A 22,638-nucleotide genomic window follows, 5' to 3' on the forward strand; every position below is an offset into this window, starting at 1 on the left:
AGGGAGAAGCAAGCCCTTGAGCCTGAGGCGATTTCAGGGAATAGTTTTATGGGCATTCTCCTTAACGCCCGCTCAGTGGCCAAACATAAACATGAACTAGAATTGTTTTTAAGTACTTATAGCCCTGATATGGTCTTTATTACCGAGACCTGGACGGGTGCAGCATCTAGTCCTGACTGGAATACAGCCCTGCCCTTTGGCTATGCGTTATTCAGCCAGGATAGAACAGATAGCAGACGCGGCGGCATAGCTATAATCTATAGGGAAACACTGAAGGTTCAGGCTAGGGCAGTAGCCAACTTACATGCGGAAGCAATGCAATTTTGTATTAAATTAAAAGACATGATTGTTTTCCAAGGTCTGCTGGTCTATCGGCCGCCAGGCCCCAGAGCCGCCTTTCCACTGGCTCTCCAGTCTCATCTGGAGTCCTGTACTGACTCTGAATTTTACTCCATTCTCGGCGATTTCAACTACCATTTGGAGCTTGATAATAATAATGATACCACCAGACTCTCAGATTGTCTGGCAGCTTTTCACCTGCATCAATTGGTTTCGGACTCCACACATACAGGTGGCAATACTTTAGATGGCTCGTTCTCTAGCCATCCCGACCTTTTATTCTGTAGGGCAGAATCCCTCCCCTGGACTGACCATAGAGCAGTGTTTTTTAAGGTTGGGGTTAAGTCAATGGCAGGGGGTGCTCCCCATAAACCCACTAAGATCTCGTTTAGGCGATGGAATAAGATAACCTGCGCTGACCTTACGGCCGCCCTGGACCATTCCCCCCCAATTTTAAATAGCAATAACGAGGTGGCAGCAACTCAGTTTAATGACTGGATCCTGGGAGCAATTAATCGTGTCACCCCCCTACAGGTTGCTACACGTAATAGACGCCCACCGGGTGCCCCTTGGTATGGACCAGAGCTTAAAAAGTTAAAAGTAGAGTGCAGAAGGCGCGAGCGACAATGGAGAGTGGATTATAGTAGGGTCAGCAAGGCAGCCTATAATGATGCCCTTAATAAATATAAACAGGCCATTCTGATGACAAAAAAGGCCTATTTTACCTGGAAAATTTCGGACGCTGGCAATTCTGCCAAAGAACTTTTTTAATCTGTGTCTTTTTTGGCCAAACCCATGCTGGCCCATTTGTTTAGTCCCGACCAGGCTTTTTGTGATCAGTTGGCAGCCTTCTTTCAAAACAAGGTGCAGACAATATATTACGACCTGGCCATCTCATCAAGTCCAATATGTGCTTCAGGTAAGCAGCAGACACCGTGTATGGAGGAGAACCTGTCGTGTAGTCTCACCTCCTTTGGTCCCCTGTCTAAGGAGGTGGTATTAGATCTGTTAAGATCTATCAAGTCAGGTTCAGCTACCGATCCCTGTCCCCCGCCAACTATGCATTTGGCGGATGAAAGGATCGGTTCCACCCACACGTCCCTGATCAATCAAGTTCTGGCTGCTGGGACCTATCCGGCTGCCTGGAAGACGGCCACTATCATGCCTCTTCTCAAGAAAGCCTCATTGGAGCCATCAGATTAAAAAAATACCGACCTATTTCGGGCCTACCATTGGTAGCTAATGTAACGGAAAGAGCTATAAATTTGAGCCTAACTGACCACTTAGACAAACATGACCTGCTTGACCGGTCCCAGCATGGTTTCCGGCCTAAACACTCTACTGAGTCGGCCCTTATTACGGCAGCTGAGGGAATTCGAGCAGCAGTTGATGGAGGGGGGAGGGCAATTCTTGTCCTTGACTTGTCTGCCGCTTTCGATACCGTGAATCACGCGGTATTGGTACAGCGACTAAAAGAGGTAGGGATTACTGAGCGGGCCTTGGCCCTCCTCTCCTTGTTTCTGGACGACAGAAAGCAGAGCCTAAATTGGGCGGGCTTACAATCGGGTAATTTTACCCTGCCTTGCGGTGTCCCACAAGACTCTGCCCTCTCCCCGACCCTCTTCAATGTGTATGTCAGGCCATTGGCCAGAGTAGTCAGGAAACATGGCTTCACCCTTGTGTCCTATGCTGATGATTCACAATTGGTGATATCAGTATCTGACAATCCTGAGATAGCAGCGGCCAAATTTCATGCCTGTCTAAAGGATGTCATGGAATGGATGCGCCAGAGCTTCCTAAAGATAAACACCGAGAAGATAAAAGTCATGGAATTTGGTAGGGGCTCTCCTCTGTGGAGTTCTCTGTGGTGGCCACCTGAGGCCGGGCAATGTCCTCTACCGGTCACTAAGGTGAGGAACTTGGGGGTGATTTTTGACGATAAGCTGAATATGTCAGCCCAGGTCAACAGTTTAACTTCCTCCTGTTTTCTTCTGCTAAAAATGCTGCGAAAAATCTTTCCTTTCATTCCTCAGGCGTTGCAGAAAACAGTAATGGCTGCTCTCTTTATGTCCAGATTGGACTATTGTAATGCTATGTTGCTGGGTATTGATAAGTACCAGGTCTGTAAGATTCAATCACTGCAAAACGCTGCGGTTCGTGTCATCTTAAACCTACCTAGGGGACACCCCACTTCCAAGGGAAGAAGGTCACTCCACTGGCTTCCGGTCCAGCAGAGAATTGAGTTTAAGTCGCTCTGTCTGGTGTACAGGGCACGGTTTGGTGGGGGTGCAACTGACAGGAGGGATAGGTTTAGGCCCTATACTCCTTCTCGTGACCTGCGTTCGCCCAGTCTTGGCCTCATCTGCACCCCCAGATATAGACTGGCAAGATGGGGTGGTCGCTCATTTGCCAGCTGTGCAATTAAACTATGGAATAAGTTACCAGTGGCCATGCGACTTCAACAGAACTTCTTGTATTTTAGGAAGGCCCTGAAGTCTCAGTTGTTTAACATTTACTAGCGACTTGTGCTTCTCTCCACTGACCTGTACACACTTCAGCGCCAAGACGCCGTATGGCATTCGATACTTGTATAGCGCACTACTCACCCGCAAGGGTCTCAAGGCACTTGTACGAATACCACTGTGGAACCCATCCTGGCTTTCCCTGTGAGGCATCCACTCCTGGGCACCCCCAAGGTGGAGGCCAGGCATCCTTAGCGTTGTGGGGGCCGTTGTGGAGCTTAAGCAAGCTATTGCCTAGAGTTGCAGAGTGGGACTCCATGATTGGAATAGGCACCGAGGCGAGAATTATCAGGTCCGTGGAATTTTTGAGCCCAAGACCCGCCGAGGCGGGGAATTGAACCCTGGTCCCAGGCTAGACCTCTGCATCAGGGTCTGCCGCTCTAATCATTGATCCACAATTCTCCACTTATACTTATCCCAGCATGTATCCTTAAAGGAGCCAGGCCTTCATACTTCTCTGGCCTACAACATCTTTCTTGTAGTAAGTCTCCTGCCCTCTGCGTTCCCCCGTCTATTGGTATGGCCCACCCACCTATAATAATGAATAGGCAAGTCATTAATACTAAGGTAATGTCCAAAATAACAAACTCGACATCCGTGCTCACATTCTCAAAACATCCCCTCATGCTGAGGTGAGGGCAGCCCTCCTGTGGGAGCTCTATCCATATGCAGGGCTTGGCCCAGCACACCATCTTCCTTCTGCTCTGAGGATAACATGACAGCGACGCAAATCTGGGCAATCTGTCATTATCACCACAAATTAGTGGGATATTTAAGAGGGCGCTAGAACGCTGCAAATCAGTGTCTGTACCACGTGAAGGTATCCGTGCTACTACAGCTTGGAGTGATGTGCGTTGTACCTTACTGCTATAGTGTCCTGGAAACTATGTAATATGGGTTTGACAGTGAGTACAGAAAGTGTGCGAGATGGTATTGGCAGTACTCCTGTGTCTAACCCTTTTGATGTATTAGGCACTTTGATTATTTGCTGTGCAAATAATCTGTAACTGTATAATTTGTGTAGGAGTCTTGCCGTGTGCTAGGGGACATTGGCAATACACGACTATGGCACTGTGTGACTGGCCCACGGCACTGCATTTGCTACAGTGCCCTGCCTCTGTTTGATGGTTGGGGTTTGGAATTATACATTGTAGTTAAATCTGCGGGCACAATGGTCTAGCTGTGCCATAGCATCTTGGAGTACAATTTGGCATTTTGACAAGGCGTTGTGTGAAGACAGCACTTAGAGTATAAAAATGACATAAGTGTATTTGTAAAGCTCTGTTCACCCAGAATAGCCCCCAGAGCTTGATGGTGCCTGGCACGCCACACGTCTAGGTATACAAATCCTTTACATCTAGCAATACGACAACGAATATTATACAGTCCTGTTCCCCTGAACATTGGAAAATAAGCATTGGCATAGCAATAGGTCTCGTTTTTTCGAAACTTTAACATATTTGTATTGTAAATGACAATGTATTTTATTATTGCAGGTTTTTTAAACAAATAAATAAAAGACATTGCCATTTACAATGTCATAGCTCAAAATCTCGCAAGTACGAGACCTATTGCATTGCAAATGCTTGTGTACCCTTCCTCTTAGTGAAAGGCCCAGTACCATTTACAATACTGATAACTCACACTAGTACAAATGCAATGCGATAGATTTCGTAGTTACAGAAAAGTTAGCTATTGCCATTTTGCATTAGAGCATTTTCTTTATGTTTTTCACATAGGAAAAAAAAAACAATGTCATTTACAATGCCAAAAGCTCAAGATAATATAATTGCGAGACCGATTGCATTGTAAATGCTTGTTTAAAATTTCATAAAGTGATATCATTACCTCCAGTACTTTTTCTGATGATTGGGACACTGATACTGTTAGTAATATGTTGTCTGATTTAGAAAAAACTGCTGCATTTCCGAACACTGAAATGATAGAAAGTAATTCAGACTATGACACTTTGTACTGTTATCAACAATATGGTCATCATTTTCTACACAAATCAATTTCACCTAGAAATGTATTTGAATACCATCAATAGGAGCATTGCCCAACACCACCAAAGAGTAGTTCACATACCTTTGCACAAACATTTTCATATTTTTCAGGGTTTAACACCTCTGACCTGACCTCATATTATTATATGGTTACACCAACATCCACACTGAAAATTATACTGACTAACACCAAACAGATTTACTCTGTTTCCTTTATTGCCCAACTGTCTGAACAGGGGTGTGACTTATGGAAAGACACAATAGACTTAAAATCAGTCAGGGGATCTATGGACTGGCAAGTCCAGGGAACAGAAGCGCTATTTAGAGCATGCCTCATTTCACAGCAGATAATATTTCTAAATGAAACTGTGCAACAGACATCCTGTCTTGGATTAGCCTAGATGAAGGATCTGGACACACCCTGGTTTCCAACACCAACACTGGGGTGGCAAAATTCTACTATAAAGGAATGGGCAACAGTAGATGACATTTTACAGTACAACAGAACAGACCCCAATTGGAAAGAATGGGTAGTTTGGCCCTAAGACACGAACATATGTCATAAAAGATTCTTGGGTATCACCAAAGGGTTAAGTATCCACAGGCCAGACCCACGTTATATACAACGAGAACACCCGGGGGTCGTGGCATCCTATAGTGTTGGGAAATTGTGCCTTGATTGGCTAGAAAACAGAAGTGAAACAACACTAATCTTTACTCTCACAAGACATGGATCTTAGAGATTTTTTATTAGGTCCCAGAAAGACACGTCAGAAATGTTTCATATATGCTGGCATTTATGCAGCCTATAATGAAATCTAGAAAATATCCCAACAAGAGGCCGCAGAGATAATACGGGAATTAGACCATATTAACTTAGAAAAATCGTTAGCTGTGGTAGACAATGGATTAACAACTTTGTCCTCCAGGATATATTCTTTAGGCAACATTGTGTCTTCTGCGATAGACATCCTAGAACAAGATTTGGCCATATTACAACACAGGCAATCTCAATTACATTCTATCATGTTATTGAGCTGGACGCTTTAATCTGTGCGTGCAGGCTTTGTGCCTTGGCGTTTTATAAACAGTACGTGTCTCTTTTCTAAATATAATCTAACAGAAAAACAGGTTGAAATGGCACAAAGGGGAGCTAAATAATCAATGCTGCGTATTGAAAAACTGGACTGACTACCATTTACAGTAGCGGAAGCTCCGTCTACTGAATGGCTTATCCATGGCCACATAACTCTACCGGTCACTACTTTTCAGTTTCATTACTGCCTAGAGCAAAGGCAGGCGGGCAGTAATGAAAAATTTGGTAAAGATTACATTAAGGAATCCTGGGATTTACCGTATAGATTTTGATGCCGGAGTGGGAATCGAGAAGTGTTTCTAAGTGGTACAAACTGCAAGAACGTTTTGAGCGGTTCTCTCATTTGCCGGGACATTTCATTGCACTGATCTTGTAATGGGTCGGTAGCAAACTTGTCCTGCCACATGAAAAGGACTCCAGCTGCCATGATTAAATCAGTGTTCAAGCTACTCTTGAATGGGAGTTATTTGATGCTGAAAATGAACAAAGTTGCTGTGGTATGCTTCCGGCAATTGCCTGTTTGGTCACTGTGAATTCCAGGGATACTTGCTGTATGCAAGTATTGTTTCCTCCGAAAAATACAGTCAGGGTGGTGCCGTTATGGCCTTCGCTGAATGTTTCATTCATACAATTTGATACTTTTAGCAGACTGAAAGCCATGCTTTTACAGCAAACTGTACCCTTTTAACCTTTGGCTCGAGAAATCTTTGATCTTCAAATAGCAAGGACCTCAACTGAGATACATGCACTTATACGTACCAACTGCCCCATTCATTTCCAAGAAATGGTGGGTCGTATCTTCAATATGTCTGATACAAGTGGTATTGTACACCTATTTAAGACCATAGGGTCAGGATTCCTTAGCACCTTTCAGACAATCCTCGGAGTTATTCCAAACTTTATACACTCCGTATTTGGAAGCATTTTTGGAGGTCTGCCTCTGATCCTGCTCTCAATAACTGGAATCCTGATTTTCTTTTCCCTGCTACGCAATGGGCGGCCCTATCACCAACGAGATGGCAAAAGCGCTCCTGGAGCAAAAATACCTTGAACGAATGGTACAACATCTGGGCACACCTCGCCTACGAGAACTAAGTTCTTCTTGGTTCCTATTGTTTAGACCAGTCTGGATGGACTGCATCTTACCTGTTCTTCAATGCCTGTTTTGCAGTGAAGAATGCGTGTTGGACCTCTGTCTAACACTAGCGATCAACACGCCTGCGGACTTGAGCGCGAGGTTGGGTTCCTTGAGGTCCCATACTCGGCAATGTTCCCAGCGTATCCCTATCTTGACAACTGCATTCCTCGAGAACCTGCAGGTGCCTTTTAGAACTGGGGTGAGCTTCAGCTCCACCGTTAGCACCGAGGTATCGACTACAGCACCGGCTGGCTCTCCACCAGCTGTTGGCAGCACTGAATTTCATCCATGCTCTATAATTGGCTCATTGTGTGCTGGGAAAGAATTCGGATTTTCCTTTTTCATTTCAGAAACTCTGCTAAAATTGGAACACTTCCTAAAATTGACACTTTCACTAAAAAAGCATGGCCTTCTAAGAACGCTTGTAGTGGTTCAACTTATATAATCGAACTCATTTAGGACTGTGAATTAAGTAATATTTCAGAGAACATTTTCTCCCCTTTTTTAATTGTTTTTAAACTATTTAACGTTTTTTAAACATATTTTGAATGGCTCATTGATAATTTTATGCGCTGACACCTAGTAAAATGAGTATCTCACATATTATTGTTGAGTATTAGAAGGAGTGGGTGTTATGTTTCATATAGGTACCCTACTATAGGCCCAGGGAACATCATACCTTTTCACCTACATCACCTCCCCTATATTACTCACTAACAAGCCTTTTAAGGATAGAATGCCTTATAAGTATTCAACGCCTTTTATGGACTGAACCTTTTACCTAGTTCTAGGCCTGGGTGCAGAAGGAGGGTTTTTCCCGAACAATAGTGTCCTATGATCTCATCTTTAGACTGACACTGCACGAATGAATATTCATGAGGCTACTTGGAAACCAGGCAGGGGCTATACAGCACCTTCCTACTATCTACGCACAAGGTTAATCTCATACGTCATCCTCATACCCAACAATGGCTAACACAAGAACAAGGGACAAAGCCACTCTATATACTTTTCTCTATAAATACAGCACCTCTTGCTTTCAGTAGTTAAAGGGAACCGAGACTTCCAGGCCGACACACTCCAGCTGACAGTGGTCTGAACATCCCTTGCGGGGTGTCCAACTCGAGACCAAGAAGGGCTCCGACATTTTTCACACTTCAGGTAATGGGGTTCGACTAAACCTAGAGGGACTCTTGGCTACACACCTACTCATATGCTAGGTACACTTCGGTACATCTAGATAGGCATCGTAGGAGTGCGTGCACTTTTATCATGCATTTTATATTCATGTATTTATTAATGCGTATTGCAAAATGGTAGAACTGTACTATCCTTTTATATTCATAGTACTGCTACTCATATATCTCTGCTACTGTCTAATGGTTATTGCAGCTCATATATTTTACACGAGAATAACAACTGTTCAATAAACCTTTTATTGAAACGCCCAGACTGTCTATTCTGTGTAGCTCTGAGATTGACGAAGTTAGTGAGCATGAGTGACTGAGCGAATAGTAGTACATTGTTTCCATGATCTTGAGGGATCAGGGTTGTCGTGTTCTAAGGTTGCCAGAAACTAATCTCTCCCCGATAAGAGGAGACACTAGTGGCACTGTGAGCTAGCAAATGCAAAAACCAGCTAACATATTCGGGGGGGTGGGGGGGGGGGTTGCTCAGAGTTAGTCTGCCACCAATCCCACAGTGTATGTTATCTAAACGCGCAGGTCCTGCAGGGGCACTATAGGAACTACATGACAGGTGCACACAAAGGAGCTCCCCGCCATCCTCCTGGTGCAGACATTTCCTTCCAGCCTCTACAAAGCCTCCCAGCATCTATGACCCCACCATCTATTCAGCACCAGCCTTGGGGGGCCACCCTTGGCTCTGGATTTAAGATTTTCTTCTTGTCTGATAATGCAAGAAATCCATTGCTTCAGTATCTTATATTATACTTTGTCCAGCAGTGTCTCCTTTTAATGTGTGAGAAGCCCAATGGCAATTCTAGTCCTGATCATTAGACAGGACTGGAGAACCCAACTGACAGTGGGGCACTAGTGAGAAATCACAAAGGAAATAATACATGATTTAAAATGAAAGGTACAGGTTGGACTATCTTACTTCACTTAATTCCTCCAATCATTCTCTCATATAAATTCCGACTTTGCAGATACCTCTTACATTTCACGATGCGGCTGCCTTTTTCTCTGAAGAGGAGTGGAAGCTTTTGCAAGAGTGGCAGAAGGAGCTCTACAAGAATGTAATGAATGAAATTCACCAGGCCTTGATCTCACTTGGTAAGTATGCAATATCTGACTGTAGGTATTCTAAACGGAGTGAAGTGTCTATCCTGGGACCTCCTTTCAAGAAAAACAAGCATTGGCAAATGCAATAGGTATGGCTTTAATTTTGATTCCCGAGTAAAACATATTAAAAAAAACCTGCTGCAATATAAAATGAAAACAAAAGTGATTGTTTTCTGTACGGCATACATTAACTTGAACATGCATGCATCTTTTAGGGGGGATTTTGAACCCCATCTTCACATTACAGATTTATGGTGTACAACAATCACAATTTCATCACATCACAGTAGAACTAGGCTTTACAAGTATAGAACCATACATGCTACCCGAACAACTCTGCCTGGCACTAGACGGGTATAAAGCTAATCCTGCAAAACCGTTGTTTTACTTGAAAAATATATCTCCTCAATTCCGCCCAACTTGATATTATGGCTTCCGAACACATATAGGTTATTTCACAACACACCATTATTCTCTGTGTTCACACTGTTCGAATATTGGGACCTGTTGGCAAGGAAAAAGGGAGTTGAGTCCCACTCTTCTCCCATAACACCAATTATGCACAACCCTGATTTTCTTCCTTGAACGGTAGTTCAGTGATTTTAAAAATGGTGATCAGTTCACCCGCCTAGAGTAGGGTAACAGTTTTTGGAGGGAGAGCTCCTAGTTAGGCAAACATGCAGGGAACCGTTAAACCTAAGTTGGTGAGATGAGTGCCAAATCACTCAACTGTTACATTAGGTCCATAAGCGCGATATGAGGGATAAAACCGGTAGAGATAAAACACTACTTTAAACATAATACTGCCAGGGAAGAACAAAGAAGGGAATCTCCATAAACTGATTAATATCATAATACATAACATTAGCATTCTTACTTAACAGCTTGAGAGAAGGATCTGAGGGCAGAGATCTTGGACACAAAAGTAGGATCATATGGATACTAGTGGCAAAATCATCAATACGGTCCTAACACAAGGGAATATAAAGTATTACCAGGTGGCACTTTAACCCTACAAGTTTGAAAGCAATGTTTCAGAGCTCAGAAATGTGTTGGAGGGGAGATTGGGAAAAAGTATCTCCTATACATGTGGTAGACATGCACCCACTTCTAAAATTATTGGAAGTATTGCTCTAGATTAAAACAATAACAAGAATTGACTTGCCAATAGACCTGGTAATAATCCTCCTTGGGGATTGGAGTGATTAGAGCTTTTAGTTATTGTCAACAATGACAGAAGTTAGTACCATATCTGTAATTGGCTGCAAGACTAACTGTGCCTTATTTGTGAAAGTCTCATATCCCTGCCCATATCTCAATATGGTGGACAAAGTTATGGCATATATATGCAATGGAGCTACTTTCAGCCCTGGGCAACGTTAAAATGAATACATTTGAAAAAAACATGGCTTTTTTTTATTGATTGGTCTATTAGAATAGAACAAGTACAGGAAGTAGATACCTACTTTGATTAATAAAAGGCTAATTTAGGAGGGCTGTCTTCTACTCAAGAAGAAAGTGGTCATTACAATTATTTATAACAGATAAGTTTTTAATATATTCATGCTAATTATAAATGTAAATGCTAATTTAAGATGGAACTATTTATATGAACATTGAGATCAATGTAAGTGATGCTGACTTGACCCCTCTATTCCCAACACATTCTGCAAAGATGTAGCTTCTGTGTCCTGTATGCTCAGTGCTCAAAAACTACTCAACAAAGTTGTTTGAAAAAAAAGGGATTACCCTGGATAAAGCAAACAGCCTTCCACAAGAGCTAAGTCGGGATGATTTAATGTCTCCCAAGAAATACTTTTGTAGTTGGTTATCCAAGGAAGTTGAGAAGTTGTACGCATTTATGTTTTAGACTGTTATTGGTTACAGTTAACAGGAAACTAAGGCATAACAATGAGAGAGGTAAATGCATAGTAAATCTTATCACAATGAAGATGCTACCACAACACCCTTTCTAACCTCAAGTTATCTAGTACTATCTTTCATGTGTTCAGGTTTGGTTCATGGTGGGTAGGCACACCCTAATTTTCTTAGCTATTATTTTGTATCAGCTATCTTGTAGAATATTTCTTACTTGTATTCCTTTGAGCATTACAGCTGTGGTGGTGTTGTATCCACTACTGGATTTTGTGTTTCTATTTAATTACTAGAAATTATTGTAGAAAATACAATTCACTATAGTGTGGACATTGCAATATATTGCTAAGAAGCAGGGGTGTCATGAATCTACTCTTCATTGGGAAAAATCCTAGCTTCCCATCAACACACATTACAGAGACTTCTTGTAAACAGTGTACAGAGGCTGATGTTGTTAATCTTTGTGCTTGTTTGATCATATTTATGCCCTTTAAATATTTGTAGCATCTGTGTGAGATTTCTGCTTTGGCTTGCTGGTATAAATATCTCCAGATTGAACATATGTATGAAAACGATATACTAGTTGGATACTTAGAGACTAGTTCAGGCTTTTTTGTGGGAGTGTGTTGGGCATATAATCCAAAGACATGCAGTTCTAAATTCGATTACTGACCTTAAATTTGAATGTGATGGCATGCTGGAAATAGATGGCCTGGGTTAATAAGACTTCAAAGGAATGGTTATCTCTTATTAAATGAATGCTTGTAATCTAACAGACAGCCGACTTCAGAAAAAAATGCCTTTTCTTCATGTATAGTTTGCATCATATTCCCAAAAGGATACTTTGGATGGCCACAAAAAAGGCTATTTTTCAGTGGGTATAATATTGGGGGTTTGGATATGCTAAGTTCATTTGAGCACATGGTTTGTCAGGACAGTAGTTCCCTATATGCATAATAAAATGCTGTGATACCTGTGTACAGATTTGAGTCGTAGAGTGAAGGAGTGAATATTTGCTATCTGTCATGGATTCCGGATCGGGAAGTAGAAGAACCTATTGCTTAAATGTGTCAGGTTTGAAAATAATATCATGTTTAATAGTGGGGCTGACAGATAAATTAAACTGAAGTTGTCAAAAATTATTGATGATGCTTATATTTCATGCAGTGTAACACATAAGCTGCTGCGTTTGGTCTTTTATGGATGTGCTCTAGAGGAGCGGTTCTTAACCTTTGGACTTCAGTGGACCTTCCACTGAATCACTACTGGAATCCAAGATCGCTGGCCTAAGGAAATTCAGTGATTTGAACATCAAAACAATAAACAAAAATACAGAAATAAACGTGCATCAAAAATTACACAGACTATAAAATATTTTATTTAATTCACAAACAAAAAGAATATAAAAATCGAATTTTTAATGGCAAGGTTGGAACTATCAATATGTGGGTTTATTTCTAAAAGACACAGTAATATCCCCGAATCTAGTATATGATGTTGACTTTCTCTCTCCTAATTCCTGTTCTTAATTTTTGTTGCCCATGCAAGTCCTTCAACTGAGTCCACCAATCATCCGTACCTGAATTTTTTCTGTATTTCCACTGCTCTTAAAAATCAAGCTAAGGATACAAATTCAAAGTTTAGCATCAAATTTCAAATTCCTTCAGATTTAGTGAGTGTTGTAAATTTTTGAGGTTTGTTTTCTTATGTGTATATAATTTACTTATCTGCTAATAGCATTTCATCGGGGACCCTTTAAGTAGGCATCTTGGACAGACAGGGGTCCGCAGACTTAAGGTTAAGAACTGCTGCTCTAGATTCATTGCCATGTTTTCTTCAATAACAGGTCCTCTTATTGCAAACTCTCTCCTGACTTTGAAAGCTAAAGAAAAGGAAGATGTGGTTCACACCGTTCCTGAAAGATGGCTTAGCAGAAATAATTGTTATTCAGGTAAGTGAGAAGTAAAGACATATTGGTATTTCCATCATAAAATGCGAAAATGTGAGTTACCGTTGCAGCTCTGCATTTTCTTAGCAGCAGAACCCATTATGCCATGTTACTCCTTTCCAGACCCCTTTACTTTCGATAAAAACCCTGAAAACCCTTACTTTTTTATTTCACTCTTCTCATAAGGTGTATTATAAGTCGGGTACAGGAAGAAACCGTTTTGTCACATGAATGTTTACGATGTTAGCCGTGGCCCGTGCAGGTAAGAACGGTGGGGCTTGGTGGGGGGGATTTCGGCAGACGACTACGAGGGGAAATGAATTATTTATTTAATTTTCCCTCGTCGTCTGTTGAAATCCCCCCCACCCGGCCCCACCGCTCTTACCCGCACGGACCGCGGCTGTACGTGTTCATTTCCCCCATTCGCAACAGACTTGGCCACCAGCAGTGCTGTGATGTAGTGGATCTGTATTAAGTCTAGAAGAAACTTTTTAATTTGCCAGAGAAATTAGAGCAATATCAGTAATTTTGCATTACTCTTGTGACATGAAATTCCCCAAAATTATGCAATATGCCTGTTTGCGTAATATTGGAGTAATTTGGGGAAAAATGCCTACCCAAGAGCACAGGAACAGAGTGTGAGTGGCTGCCGGCTGCTGGTATTCCTGCTCTGTTGCATTTAGCACTATTTTCCTAGTGCAAAATGCATCCTCTGACTCATTTGGGACACATGGGAACATTTAGCATTAATAAAATATTGCTAAATGCAGGGTTTCAGTCCTCACGTAAAGCAGCGTAATCTCCCGTCATTTTGATGTAATTTCATGTAATTACTCTACAGCAAAATATGCCCACCCATAATGCAATTAGAGTGTCCCTTCAATGACCTTCAGGGTTTTTATACATGCTGAGCTGCTTTGTTTGCAAACCGTACTTTGATGCCGGTGCATTTTTAAAACCAACTTCAAGCACTTAACATTTAATCCTTCCCTTTATCCCAAGTGAGGCTACCATGGCCAGAACTCTTTGTGGAGTTTTAATAATAAATGCGGTTCAGTATAATCCTCTCACTGTAGCCCCCAGCTAATTTTTTATTTTCATACCCATTCACCTGAACCTAGGATGGATTCTCCTATTAATGGTACATATTTGATCCATCAGAGATCCTCACAACCTCCGAATTTAAAATATTTTTTCCTTAATCTGGGTTCAATACTTCTGTAATAATTGCTGCAGGTAAGCCTTAACAAACTCTAGATTTCCGCTAGATTTCCTATTAGTAAACAATTTTACGTGAGTCACGATGGGAGACTTTCTTTTACAGGTGATTCATCTTATTTAAATGCTCCGGAACGTTTCTATGAGAGACCATTTTTCACAGTGCAGGATTTGCATTACTATTTGTAAGTTTTGTAGCCTCTTCCTTACACTGCATCTATACTACGGTACCATGTTACCCTCATCCAGCAATAAGACTTCATGCCCTCACGTATCAACCCTATCTGCTGTCAGTCACTAGTCAGCAGTTGGTTCTCCTTAAAACAGTGGCACTATAACATAGTAACTCTCCCAAAATCCTATGATTTTGGGGTTTATCTCAAACCTCAGTGGCTTGCTGTTGTAAAGGATTGGCTCTACCATTCTGGACACGATACCAGGGACCTAGGAAGAACTACAGTTGAATTTATTTTCTGACAGCCTCAAAAGAATCTGACAGTCCAGCAAGTCTTGTAACACACCCCTACCCTACCCCACCCACCAGACACCAACTCAGAACTGACTCGGTCTTCTCTTGCCACAAATGAGAACCAGTTTCAGCTGCCTCAATATTCATCATCCTACTGGGACATCACAGGCACTGCTCTGCACAGATTGGGTCACAATGATCAATTCATGATACATGGTGGATTTTGCACATTCACACTCAGTCATCTTTCCCGTAAATATATAAATGCAGTTGTGTATAGACCCGCTACAACCTATACAGCATAGTATATACATGAAAATATCATATGGTTATATCTTCCTTTGTTTGCTTCTTGAAATCATTGAGTTTTTGATGAATCGAGAACAAGTCCAGTATGAAACTGACACACATATCACCCCTCCCAACAATAAAGACACATGCAGATTGACAATCTGTCCGTATTTTGTGTATAGATTTTGTGTAATGTTTTGTTTGGGCCAAGGTTGAAGTCATGTGCTGGTTGGTAGTTCTTTGTGTATGTAAGATCAATGTGCATTTATCCATGACACTGACACACTTTTTCAATTCAATAACTTTATTCGATTGTAAAGTAGAAACAATCATAAAAGTGCAAAATGTTTCTACTTTACAATCGAATAAAGTTATTGACACTGACACACAACACTCCCACCCCCCCTGAGGCTTCAGATCAGGAGGCCAGCCAACTAGCCCTTGGAGTCATTCTGGGTTCTGGGGTCAAGAGATGCAGGTCCAGTCCTTATTACGCAAGCAAGAGGGCAGCAGATCAGCACAGCAGAACAGGCGTCCAGCAGAGTGGCAGTACTTCAGCAGTACAGCAGTCCTTCTTCCTGGCAGAGTATCCACAGGTCGAGAAGTGTAATGAAGTGGTGGTGTCTGAGCTCCTTCTTTTATACCCAGTTGTGCTGTTTGAAGTGGGGGGAAGCTTCTGGAGGCATGCCTTTAAAGTGCACAGATGCTCTTCCATCCCTGCCCTGGCGCCAGACTAACTAAAGGGGGTATGCAGCCCTTTTTGTGGTCACAGGTCACAGCCTATTGAGGTGTAAGTGAGGCTAGATCCAGCTCCTCCCTCCCATCCTGTCAATGATGGCCCATTCAGTCACACCTAAGCTCCCACTGTGTTTGGCAGTCTAAGGGGAATACACGCAGCCCAACTGCTAACTACACCCACCTAACTACACATGCCAACTTTATAAAAGTGAATACAAAAAGGAGAACCTGGCTCCGTTTGACGTTAGGCTCTTATTAGTTTTGAGCAACAAAGAGACCACTATCTTTTCGTTTGAATGGAATTTTTTATTAAACCCGTCCTTTATTTGCAATTGTTTGTATTTACCAAAAAGATTTAAGTTGCATGAGAAGTGAAGAGACCCACATTTTTCAAATTAACATACAAAACATGACAAATACTTATGACAATTCACAATAGACAGTGCATGAAATACTAATATACAAACACATTTATATACAACAACGTTGAACTTTTGCATCATAACATCAGAAACTCGAATACTCATATCGCTATCTTGATTTTGGGGCCAAACATGTGCCAAACATGGGAAAATGTTTAGAGTGTGTGCATGGGGCATACAATTCAATACAAATCCCTCATGTCACAACACGTTTATTCAAATTCCTCCGTGTTAAAAAAAAGTGCTGACACGTTTCAAGACCCAGTCCTCTGGTACCGGAACTCTCATCAGGGCTTCATGTTAATTGTCAGCGAATGCTAAAAAACATAAATAAATGATGCAAGCTCCACATCAGTGAAAATGAAAACTAAACACTACTCTCCTTAAATATGATTAATTCAATTTTCTGTGCCTGATTCTCGGACAGAGCTGCTGCTCTGACTCCTCTATTTGCGTGGTAACCAGAATCTCTCAACGGAAATTACTGCAGTGCGCTTCGTAATATATGCCGGGGGAATTTCTACAAGACATTAAAATGATTGTGTCTATTTTAGTATATTTAAATACATGGACATTGGGCAACTCGACGGGACAAGGTTAAAAAGTACCTTTGAAACGTTCCCGGGTTGCTCCGAGGCAGGCGTCTATTTCTGTAATCATTGCATCCCTACAGACAAATGGGGCACATATTACGGAAGCCATAAACTTGTCAACGATTTTATAAACATGCTAAATACCAGCATGAAGCGCACTTACTGTTTTTAAGTCTGAGCACATCCATATTCTATATCCAATATGAACCTCAACTTCACTGTCAGCTAGGCATTCCCCGTTTGAACACTTCCTGTATTTTTACCCTATGAATCATGGGAAAATGTTTTGGACCAATCACATTGACATTCAGGTCCCATTGTTGTTAAGACCGGACTAGTGCATTCTGGGACTTGCAGTTCTGAGCTATACTCTTAAGGGTACTGTCATCCCATTCAACCTAGTTACTGCACTTAAGTAAGCTTCTTTTTGTAGCAACATGTTGTCGATGTCTATCAGACGTTTGGTTGTATCCAGACCTGACAAGACTGTCCACTTAAAGTCTCTTTCACTGTGCAAGTTATCCACGAAGTGTTGCGCCATTGGTGCAGTAACCACCTTCTTTTTGATCCTAGAGCGGTGTTGCATGAAGGCTGGAAAATTAGATATGTCAATTGGGGATAAGCCAATATTATCATACTTAGATGAAAAAGCACATGCACTTAAGCACTGGTTAACAGTGGTAAAGTGCTCAGAGTCCTAATTCCAGCAAAAACTAGGTCAGAAAAAGTGGAAGAGTAAGGCAAAAAGTCAGGGGAAGACCACCCTAAATCTGACAGGTCTAAGACTCGGTAAGCAGTGCGTGGCCAAGGGTAAGTAATTAGTCAAGCACTTGCTCATCTGAAGCCTCTAAACAGACCCCATTTCTTTGGCACAGCTCACAATTATTGTGAATGGACCACGTTCTGTGCCCTGTGCACACTGAAGGTAGTTATTCGGTGCAGGAATTGAGCAAAGTACTGTCGATCTGTCAAGTGCATGCCGGGCTGAACTAATGCTCCTTCTTTTGCCTTATGGGTGCTGATTGTGGGGCAGTGGGTAAGGGCACGGTCCTAGGTAGTTCTCAAACGAGCTCAGGCTTAGGCCCACAACGTGGCTGACACTGCATGTCATGTCAGGGGAGGTATTGCGAGTCAACTCGAAACTGAAGGGAGTTGTACTATTCCAAACCAAACACTCTATGCAGGAGCGTGCACAGCATGTGACTACAGTACTACATGATGCAAACCGTTTATTACATGTTACTAACACTTTTCTTTAGAGTTATCACCCTTCTAATTGCGAATTTCTGGTTTATCTCAGTTTACTGTAGGGTGTTTTCAAGAAGACCTAGGTATAGCCGCATACTGAAATTGGTCTTTAAAAAAAACCACATGCGGAGATGAATTTGGCCTGTGCATATTTGGCTAAAAAAGGCAGGATTTTTCCTAGAGGGTGCAGTGTTTGAATACAAGTGGAGGAGACAGAATACACTTCAATAAATGTTCTGCATGTAGTAAACTGGCTACTGACTTGACATTGGGTACTGGAGGTCGTGGGATGAGGGAGACTAAAGTGTGTCTTGCAGATAGTCTTGAGCTTCCCTAAAAGCAGCAGTTCTCTCTTGTTGCAGATTAGTTTTAGGAAGTAGTTACTCATCCAGTGTTGTAGCATCTCAGCTAGCACGCAAAGATAATTACGTGTGTTCTAAGCAAGGCTAACGGTGCTCTGGGTGTTATCCATATAGGACTGTGGAGAGTAGCCAAAGGAACATGTCAGCTGCGCCAAAACTTTCATAAATACTATGGGTGAGAATGAAATCCTTGAGTCACAATCTGTATGCCACTGCTCAACTGGTTAATAGGAAGTGTAGTAGTATGTTAAATATTGAGAGTACCCCTCTAGAAGATTCATGTGTATTATAGTAAAAATGCATTCTCAGGACATCATTTATATATATGTTCGAGGCATATGAGCTGCAGATCACACACTAAGGATAAGATCGCCATCTGGTGTTGGGCTCGGATGATTGCAGGTTGTTGTTGTCTTCGGAAGAAGTCTTTGGTCACGAGATAGGTGACTCCTCCTCTGGACAACAGTGCGCATGGGCATCCACTCCATCCTCAGATTGTTTTTTTCCGCCATTGGGTTCGATGAACTTTTTTCCGCCCCAGCAGAAAACTTCTAGCAATCACAACAACTCCCAAAAATTTAAAACTCGATGTCGTAATCCCATCGGACCGGATCCGGACGCGGCTGATGGAAAGGACACCCTTTAAAAAATGCCCCCAATGTGGAGCAAAGTTTCCTCATAGTGATCACCACGAGGTCTGTAATTTGTGCCTCTCACCAGACCACAACGAATCCAGCTGTCCAGCCTGCGCCGCATTCCGTTCAAAGAAAACTATCCGGGACCGAAGAGCTCGACGCCATATCATGGCCAAACCGGTTCCGGAACCAGAAGACATCTTTGCACAGGATGTCTCTGACGACGACTCCGAAGACCTCCAGATCGTGTCCGAGGCCGACGATTCTGATCCGGGGCAGCCTGTGAGTACCAGCTCCCTTACCCCAACCCCACCAAAAAAGACATTGGTCAAGACTCTGCCAGCTGGGCCCAGTCGCGATCCAAAATCATCTTCAGAAGCCCCGCCCCCGGGCCCGGCTCCGAAGAAAACTAAGCCTGCAGGTGGCTCGGGCTCGAGCAACCCTCATATTATTGTGCCTATAATAACTTCGGCACCGGAGCAGGCTCCGAGACCGAAATCTCCATCGGCTCCGAAACGTCACTCGGCACCGACGTCTCCACCGGCACCGACAACGTTTTTCGGCGCCGAGGTCTCCACCGGCACCGAAAGGCTCGTCGGCACCGAAAGGTCCTTCGGCACCGAAAGGTTCTTCGGCACCGAAAAATCCACCAGAACCGAAAAGTTCTTCGGCACCAAAAACATCCTCTGTGCCAAAAAAAGTCCACAAAGAACCTGCCGATCTCACAAAATCAAGATCGGAACCAAACAAGTCGGCGCCAAAGCCGCCTTCGGACACTGAGGAACTTTTTCGGCCAGATACAAAGCAAAAACGGATTTACATAAATCCTAAAACCGGACATGTCACAGCGGTGCCGTACAAGAAAAGGAAGCTGGACACAACACCTCCTCCAGCTCCTCCAAAGAAGAAGGACTGTGCCACTTCACCCATACGTCCTTCCTCTCCTACATTACCTCCTATCCCCTCCCCCCACCCCCACCGCCTTCACCTCTACCATCTCCTTCTCACACACCACCTCCACAGGATGATGATGATTTAGGGGGAGGGGGAGACCCAGATTTCTTTAATGATCCCACTGATCCTACTGATCCCTTTACACTCCCGGACACAGCACCAGTAGATGACTGGGCTTACCCTATGCCTGATATGCCTGATCCTACTCCATACCCCTCAAAACCCTCCCCTCCTGATGACCATTCAAGGTTTGGTCAGCTTATAAACAGAGCGGCACTGTTTCATGGCGTCACCATGCACACCGACACACCTGAGGAAGATTTTCTCCTCGACACCTTTGAGCAGTCGCAAAAGACAGTTCACATTCTACCCATGATTAAGGGAGTGATAAAGCACACCACTGAGGTTTTTAAAGACCCTGTTAGGGCCAGGGTTCTCAACTCCCGGATCGAAAAAAAATACAGACCGGCACCACAAGATCCTGCGTACATCAAAGCGCAACTCCCCTTAGACTCACTAGTCGTGTCAAATGCCAGAAAACAGGCGAACTCCCAAACAACCGGAGACACGCCGCCCCCAGACAAAGAGTCTAAACTCTTGGAGGCTTCCGGCAAAAGGGTTGCCGCACAAGCTGCTAACTACTGGCGTATTGCCAATACACAAGCCCTATTGGCTCGCTATGATAGGGCTCATTATGATCAACTAGAGGACCTTTTGCAACACCTGCCTGATCAATACAAATCACAGGCCAATGACCTCATCCAAGAGGGTAAACTAATATCAAATGCCTCCATCAAATGTGCATTAGACGCAGCGGACACCGCCTCTAGGGCAGTCAACACAAGCGTATTGCTTAGACGCCACGCATGGCTACGCATTTCCGGCTTTAAGCCGGAAGTACAAACCACCATTCTTGCTCAACCCTTTAATCAGGAGCAACTATTCGGACCCGCAGTAGACACTGCCTTAGAAAAAATGAAGAAAGATAATGAGACTGCCAAATCAATGGGAGCATTGCAGTCTACTCAACCCAGAGGCTCCTTTCGTCGCTCCTTTTATAGAGGAGCTTCCAAAAATGTGGGAACAGACACCTCTTCCACCTTCAAAACATCAGGTCAAACATCCCCTAACAGAGGATATTTTAGAGGAGGTTACCGGGGAAACAATACAAAAGGCCGAGGACGGGGCAACAACAACACCCGCACCTCTCCAGCCACTAAACAGTGACTTGCCACCACACCCCCCAGACCATTCCACTCCGGTCGGGGGAAGACTTCAACAGTTCCTACCTGTCTGGAATTCCATCACAACAGACAGGTGGGTAAGACAAATTATCCAGTCTGGCTACTGCCTCGAACTCATAAACACCCCCCAAACATACCACCCAAGCACCGTCCCATGACGTCTCACCACCTCACGCTCCTCAAACAAGAAATTCAGTCTTTGCTTCAAAAACACGCAATAGAACCTGTTCCACTACAACATCAGGGCACAGGAGTATATTCTCTATACTTCCTCATTCCCAAAAAGGACAAGACCTTAAGACCCATACTAGACCTCAGACTACTAAACCAGTACATACAATCGGATCATTTCCACATGATCACTCTCCAACAGGTCCGTCCATTACTTCAACAAGGCGACTTCCTCGCCACATTAGACCTCACATCCCTATGCATCCCGCTCACAGGAAGTATCTACGATTCGTGGTAGACGGTCAGCACTATCAGTTTACAGTTCTCCCATTCGGAGTAACAACCGCACCCAGGGTATTCACCAAATGCTTAGCAGTTGTGGCAGCATATCTCAGGAGACAACAAATCCATGTCTTCCCCTATCTGGACGATTGGCTCATAAAAGCCAATACTCTAGACAAATGCATTCTCCATACTCGCCGCACTATTCAAACCCTACACAACTTGGGATTTACCATCAACTATCCAAAATCTCAACTACAGCCCTCCCACGTACATCAATACCTGGGAGCCACCATAGATACATCCAAGGCCATAGCTTATCCCAGCACAGCCAGGATAGCCAACATACAAAATCTCATCCAAAAATTTCAAACACAACACTCTCTTCCAGCAAGAGTGTTCATGCAGCTCTTAGGCATGATGGCGTCATGCATCTCCATAGTACCCCACGCACGCCTTCAAATGCGTCCCTTACAGGAATGTCTAGCACAACAGTGGAACCAGGCCCACGGACAACTTACCGATCTGGTGTTGGTGGACAGCCGCTCACTTCGTTCACTGAAGTGGTGGAACACCATCAACCTGTCCAAAGAGCGGCCGTTCTTAGAGCCTCTTCCATAAGTTGTGCTGACCACCGACGCATCTCTCACAGGGTGGGGAGCCCACCTCCTTCAACACACCACTCAGGGCAGGTGGACCACTCAACAAAAACAGCTCCACATCAATCACCTAGAACTTCTGGCGGTGTTCCTAGCACTGAAATCCTTCCACGTGCATCTAAAAA

At 43.3% G+C, this 22,638-nt stretch overlaps 1 protein-coding gene across 3 annotated transcripts in view; it reads left to right on the forward strand.

The window, feature by feature from the left end:
• The window catches only part of LOC146818005 (uncharacterized), a 153,311-nt gene that overhangs the window by 54,980 nt on the left and 75,693 nt on the right, over positions 1 to 22,638 (forward strand). The window contains exons 2-3 of one of the 3 annotated variants that reach the window (XM_085611483.1): positions 9,269 to 9,395; positions 13,126 to 13,230. In XM_085611483.1, coding sequence (XP_085467609.1) covers positions 9,269 to 9,395; positions 13,126 to 13,230 — 232 coding nt within the window. Of the gene's footprint in view, positions 1 to 9,268; positions 9,396 to 13,125; positions 13,231 to 22,638 lie in introns of those variants that run through there. The other 2 variants (XM_085611484.1, XM_085611485.1) reach the window with 2 other exon arrangements.

This window comes from Triturus cristatus, chromosome 6 (genome assembly GCF_964204655.1).
Source record: "Triturus cristatus chromosome 6, aTriCri1.1, whole genome shotgun sequence".
NCBI lineage: Eukaryota > Metazoa > Chordata > Amphibia > Caudata > Salamandridae > Triturus > Triturus cristatus.